This window comes from Anoplopoma fimbria, chromosome 24 (assembly GCF_027596085.1).
Source record: "Anoplopoma fimbria isolate UVic2021 breed Golden Eagle Sablefish chromosome 24, Afim_UVic_2022, whole genome shotgun sequence".
NCBI classification, from domain to species: domain Eukaryota; kingdom Metazoa; phylum Chordata; class Actinopteri; order Perciformes; family Anoplopomatidae; genus Anoplopoma; species Anoplopoma fimbria.
Window position 1 is genome coordinate 6,713,491 of NC_072472.1, and position 7,045 is coordinate 6,720,535.

The following is a 7,045-nucleotide window of genomic DNA, read 5'->3' on the forward strand; positions in this document are numbered from 1 at the left end:
GGGAGCAAACACAGCAAAACACAGTGTGAAGCAATGCACTAATCACCAAAGAATATAGTGATGTTGCACATCAAATTAAACAGCAGAACCTGGGCTACAAGAATATATAATATATATTATATTTACATAAGATAAGATAAGATAAGATAATCCTTTATTAGTCCCGCAGCAGGGACATTTGCAGGATTACAGCAGCATTACATTTTTACATTACAGTCATTTAGCAGACGCTTTTATCCAAAGCGACTTACATGAAGTGTATTCAACATAGGTTTAAGAGGTTTAAACTGTGATTTGTCAGTCCATAGTATGTTCAGCTGATATTCTAATAGTGCTAACCCTAAACTAACTTCTATTTCTATTGTGAAGTTTGAAGAAGCAACACATTGCCTGCTAATTCTGGCTCGTTATAGGCTGCATTTGTATAACATGTTTATCTAAATCTGCACACATTTTGATGCTAAGCTTCCTGTTTCTTTTACTAATGAATGATTTCTTCTATTCTTATTCAACTGCTGTTCAGAGGGATCTTTATCTCTTTTTTCAAGAGAACTACTAGTCACCAGAAGTCATAAGTGCATCTCCTTTCTTAAAACAAGCATCTTAAAGCATAAACCAGAGCAAAAGTATAGTGCAGAGGCAAATTACTACGAAAACAATAATTGGAACAGACTAATACGAATACAATAAGTGCTACAAACTACTACGAATAGGATAAGTGCAGTATACGAATACAATAAGTGCAGCGAACTGATACGAATACAATAAGTGCAACAACTAATACAAATACAATAAGTGCTACGAGGAAGGCTCAGGGTAGTACTTCTTAGCAAAGAGGATAGTGCAAACAAGAGACATAGTAGATCAAAATAAGTATTATAAATAAGCAAATGAGCAATAAAAAACAGTAAAAAAAACTGTAAAGAACAGTTGAGAATCCACAGTAACTGAAATATTATATACACAGACAGAAACTATTATAAATATTGTATTGCACAGTGTATTAGTGTATTAGTGTATTATGTACATGCTCCAAACACAACTCAAACACCAACTAAATGAATTACCAAATATCAAAATCCATATAGCGCCACTTAGTCAACCCACTCGCCACATTTCTGCCTCTACCACTATGGCACTTTATGCAGTACACACAAACATCATCCTGAAAGTGCTTATTTATTTAGGCGAACCTGAAACTTTTTAATTTGTGCTGTGTGCCATCTTCATTTACTCTTAACCAGTAACATATATACTGATATTTACACATCTGAACAAATCTCACAAGTGTTCCCTTTATTATTACAGAGCAATAAATAACACGTTTAATCTAGTTTGTTAATTATTTTAAATACAGAAAAAAAGTTGTGGTTATGTTTGACTATTTCTTACTTCCAGGAAACTCTCTGCACAGTTAAATTCACACATTCTCACAACAGTTGGACTGTAGACATCCAGAGGCTTTCAAGGAATTTCTAAACTCAATATCTCTTTGACTACCAATTGGGCTGAAGGGCTCAGCGCACTATATCTATCCCTCAAAGTGCTCTGACTGCTTCCTTATTGACATTAGGGTTAATGTTCAATGGCTGTGTCTGAGTCTAAATGCCAACCTGATTAGAAAAAAGGGCCGTGGTATCAGTTTTATTTATCAGTTTGCGACCTCAAGCTTGCAGTTGTGCAATATTTTTTATTTTCTTCAGTTGTTTGCTCTCTTTCTAAGCTGTCTTCTGTCTGTATTCACTTCTGACATACTTGACATTCTTGATACACATATTGATTTTTCATGGGCCAGTATTTTATGCTGCTGAGCCACAATTCAAATGAATCGTGCACTTTTAACCTTTGGCATGAGAGATGGAGAAATTGAACAAAGTGAGCGAGAACGACAAAGTAAACATGAGACAGATGACGAGGGTTGAGGAAGTTTTCAAGTAGGCTACTGTACTGAAGTACAAATTCAAGGCACTTTTGCTTTACTTAATTATTTTAATTGTATGTAACTTTATACTAATACCTCTCAAAGGTAAATATTGTACTTTTTACTGCACCTCATTTATCTAACAGCTTTAGTTACACATTAGTTTTTTCCCCCTTCCTGTCCAGTGAAAACTGGATATCTCCAGATGTGTTTAATGTTGAATGTTTGTGACGAACGAAGGGATGAAGTTTTCCTTTATGTGTTGAGAAAATTCTCCTTATTCTTAAGCTAAATAAACTATTTAAAAAGCCTCTTTGATCAGCTGGAAATGCATTGTTACAAATCTGAAACAGGGCTGTTTTTCTTTTGAGAGATACGTGGTTCTCAAAAGACTGCGACACTACAATCATGATGATCTTGTAGAATATGATGCATTGCTGTAGATTAAACTACCCAACAGTATATAAAAGAGTAGACATCTACAGAAGTTAACAGCAACAAGTAGTAACATTAATCCAGAAACGTCCTATATAATAATACAACACTGTGAGGGAACACTTTACTGCACAATGAATACTTTTACTAAGTACATTTTGCTAATAATACTTTTACTTAAGGTAGGTAAAGGTTTGAATGCAGAAATGTTAACTTGTGCGGAGTATTTTCACACTTTGGTACCAGTAAAGAATCTGAATACTTTTACCACCACTGTGTGTTTTTGTAAACCCAGATTCATTTGCACAGATTAGTTATGATGCATTTGTGTTTATGTTCAGGAGTGCTCTGTTGGACTGTTCATACTGAATGATAACATCCTTCTAACTGGGGCAAATAAACACACAGAGGGGTCAGAGACACAGATAACTGACAGACAGACAGACAGACAGACAGACAGACAGACAGATGCACAACCATGATCCTGTTGGGTCGCACTCTGTGTCTTCCTTCTCCAGCCACCGTCCAGGAGCTGTTCTCAGTGGCTCGAGACGCCAGCGTCATCCCTGATATCTCCCTGGATCCCGTCCTCACCACCTTCCTCTCTCTGGACTCCTCGGCCGCTCTGCAGCATCACTATGCCTTCTTACAGCGGAGCATGAGCGGGGAGCAGCAGACCGCATTCGGCCTCAACTTGACCGGAGAGCTGGGAGGCGGCAGCAGAAGGGTCACCAGTGGCGGAGTCGGGGTCGTTGCTCTGGCTCTGTCTCTGCTTTTTGACCAGGTCGCCCAACAAGTAGGTTTGTTTTATATATTATTCAATTAAGTCCTTTGCAAGGATCAAAAAGCTCAAAACAAGAGGTTAACGTTTTGTTTTTAGTGAAATATCTTGAGAATTATTGAATGAATTGTCTTGAAATTTGGTACAGATATTCATGCTCCCCAGAGGATGAGGCCTACTGACTTGTCGTCTAGCACCACCAGCCAGTTGACATTTGTGTTTTCTATTAAAAATGTTTCATCTCAATTATTGGATGCATTGCCATGACATAAAGTGCAGACATTCATTTTCTATCAGGTCAAAACTAATGTGTTCAATACTTTGGTTTTGTGTGTTCAATTACCTGCAAAACTACAAGAACACTGCCATCAACCTCAGCTCTACTTATTAGTAGAGCTGAAGTATTTTCACTGCTGATAAAAACATTTTTGAATGCTGACACGCTAAACTAAGATGATACACATGTTAAACACTTACTGAACATCAGCTGTGTCAAAGTACAGCTTCAAGGAGCAGCTGGCATGACTCGTGCTGGAATGTAGAACTGTACATAAAGACAATTTTGAGGTACTTTTTCTTGAGCATTTCCATCATATGATACTTCATAATTCCACTCCACTACTTTCTGCGAGGGAAATATTGTACTTTTTACTTCACTATGTTTACCTGTAAGCTTTAGTTCCTTTAAATTGGTTATTAATACAAAATAAATAATACATCAACAATATATTATTATATTTTATTATAGTTTAATCAACCCAGCTGTATTAAGTAAAATTAGCTCATTCTTTACCAGCTGCAACATTAAAAAGTTGTGAACAAATGAATGCATCAATAATCATAATCAAATAATATGATATATCTTATTCTGAAATAGGCAAATCTGCACAATAATCCTTTTGGTATTTCAAATATATTTTAATGTGAATACTTTTGTACTTTTACTGAAGTATGATTTGACACCACAAAGGATAAACTTTTTTTGTATTGTATCACAAACAATATGCTGAAACAGAACTGAATCTCAGTATTCTAGATGTATGTTAACCCACCAGGTCCGAGCACAAGGATCCACAGAGGGGAACCCATCAGCTCAGAGAACCCAGCCTAAGAGGATCTTTGGCATCAGCAGTTCTTCAAGAATCGGCCGGCTCATCCACAGCTACCTCCGCCTGATCCCAGGCATCGCCAACAACCAGGAGAAGATCGCCGAGACCACGGAGAGCCACGACAACTGGCTGAAGCTTGAGCTGATTGACCAGTATGAGAGGATGACCACGAGGAAGAGGATGAGTTCAGCGTCCATGCAGCAGTGGTTGGCAGGAGCAGCGTTTCATCTACACATAAGGTTTCACCAGGTCAGGACCAAAAGAAAAGACTGTTGAAGTTAAAAAAAAGTTTTATTTCTGCTCTGTAAAATACATGTCCTCAAGGGAAACATTTATATGGTAATTATATAATAGGTCATCAATATCAATGCAGCACAACCAGAGAATTCTTCCTCATTGTCAAAACCTGGCGCCTACATCGCCCACAATGCAACTTGACCCCTGACACATTTTACACATATGCAATAAGAAACTTTTAAGTGCAACCTTTAACCAATAACCTTTTCAAAACAAATAAGGTGAGCAAATATGACGTTCATATCAGATCAGATCAGAATTACTTTTTTCACTTGGGAAAAGCTTTCATACCAACATTTAAGTCGTAATAACAACAATTTGGAAATCCTGATATTTCAGAATTATCCTAGAGGTCCCATTAAATAACACCTAATATTACACAAATCTCCCCAAAAAATAAATATGGATGGTTCTCATCCGCTAACGACTGTTGTCTAATGCAATTAAACCCACATTTAATGGATGTTTTTGCTCAATTGTCAACACAATATTTTAACCCTCACATGACAAATTCTGTAATCATACAACCATCTTGAAATCCATCGTGAATATGTCAGAAGATCAGGAATAGATTCAAATAAGATAAGATAGAACTTGATTCATCCCGAAGGAAGTTCTTTTACCAGAAACTGTGAAACATGATATATTAAAGTCATATTGTACATGGTATTGAAAGTGCACAATATGAAAAAGTAATATTACTGTTGTGACAAATAAACAAAGGTTAGGCAAACTAAACAGTTAAAGTGACAAATACATTTTTAATGTGAAAAGGTTAGCTTGTATTGATGAAGCTCTAGAGAATGATCACCTGAATTTGCAGCTCCTCTTGGCTTAAAGCAGCTTTATAGTGAGTTTAAGCTCATAGTTTATCTGTCAGGCCAACAACTTTACTGTTCTGGGGAACATAGTGGAGCATTTAGCAGATAAAGAGACAGTTTTTCCCTCAGGAGTTGGTGGAGACCAAAAACAGAACTAAAAGAGACTGTTGGACTTCTATTCACAGACACAGACACAAAGACTCCCCATGACTCATCATGTTGCTATGTAGCTGTTGGATGTTGAAATAAGAAACTGATCTTGTTTTAAGGTTTGCAGAAAGGCTTCACTTTCCACTTCTCTACATAAAGGACAAGCTACTTCTACACTGCATTGTTGGCGCTGTAATTTGATCTGATACTGTTCCAACAGGTTCGTCTGAACTCTGTGCCTCAAGGATCCGCCGAGTCACTGCGTCTGTCCTATAAGACGGCGATAAGTCACCTGGTTCAGGGCTACAAAGCCTATCTGCACCGAAACATCAAGGAGACTCCAGCAACCCAAAAACCCAGAACCGAGAACCCAGGACAAACTAACACATTAGGCAGAACCAACATGACCTGCTTAAGTAATCACATTTTCAATGACAGTCTGGTTAGAGCCTCGACTGATACGTTTAACGAGACGACCACACCCAAATTAACTGTTGACATTAGCAGAGGCTGTAAAACTGACGGATCCGTTGGAGACTTTGGACTCCATGTGTCAAACAGAAGAAATGAAACCACTGATGTTCCAGTGAACAGAAAGACTCTGGGCAATACGACTGGACATGAGGACGTTCAGGGTCTGTTAGTTATCGAGCCAGGGAGGAATGTGAGTCACAAGGTGCAGCATCACCCCTGTCAGTCTCCGGTGATACAACAGTCTTTGGTGACTCGTATTATTAACGCTCAGGACCTGGAGCGGAACAGAAACTTTTTTCTGTACCCTGATAAAGTATTCTACAGGCTCCTCAGGCAGAAGGACGACTTTGAGCTGAAGATGAATTAAACAGAAATGAACAGTGAACATTGTCTGCTGCTTTAATTCCCTGTATTTCTGTTGATGAAAAATATATTAAATCATTTCTATTTAAAATAATTTCCATGCTGCTTTAATGAACGTTACCTGAAGTATAACCCATAAAAAATATTTCTCTAAATACGAACATCAGATTATGTTGATACCACCTTTATCAAAACTTGTGGAAATTTAGTTAGTTTTGTCAATTACTTTGTGCTTTTAAACAATTCTCATTTAAATCTGTCTCTTTTTTATACAGTACCAGTCAAAAGTTTGGACACACCTTCTCATTCAACTACTTTGAAGAATCTAAAATATAAAACATATTCTGGTTTGTTGAGCATTTGTTTGTTTACCACATAATTCCATATGTGTTCCTTCATAGTTTGGATGTCTTCAATATTAATCTACAATGTAGAAAAAAAATAAAATAAAGAAAAAAAATGTTGAGCAAAAGAAAAACCATTGAATGAGAAGGTGTGTCCAAACTTTTGACTTGTACTGTATAAAAAAAGAGATTTAAATGAGAATTATTTAAAATCACAAAGTAATTGACAAAACTGTACTTAAGTACTGTAGTTGAATAAATGTAAAAATAAAAATAAAAATAAAGAAAAACCATTGAATGAGAAGGTGTGTCCAAACTTTTGACTTGTACTGTATAAAAAAAGAGATTTA

At 36.8% G+C, this 7,045-nt stretch overlaps 1 protein-coding gene across 1 annotated transcript; it reads left to right on the forward strand.

Annotated features, from left to right (window-relative positions):
* Positions 1-2,803: 2,803 nt before the first annotated feature.
* LOC129113055 (uncharacterized) lies at positions 2,804-6,756 on the forward strand. The gene is made up of 3 exons (XM_054625174.1): positions 2,804-3,152; positions 4,193-4,495; positions 5,735-6,756. Exons 1-3 carry the CDS (start codon positions 2,835-2,837, stop codon positions 6,353-6,355), a joined length of 1,242 nt encoding a protein of 413 aa, XP_054481149.1. The 5' UTR covers positions 2,804-2,834; the 3' UTR covers positions 6,356-6,756.
* Positions 6,757-7,045: the final 289 nt, after the last annotated feature.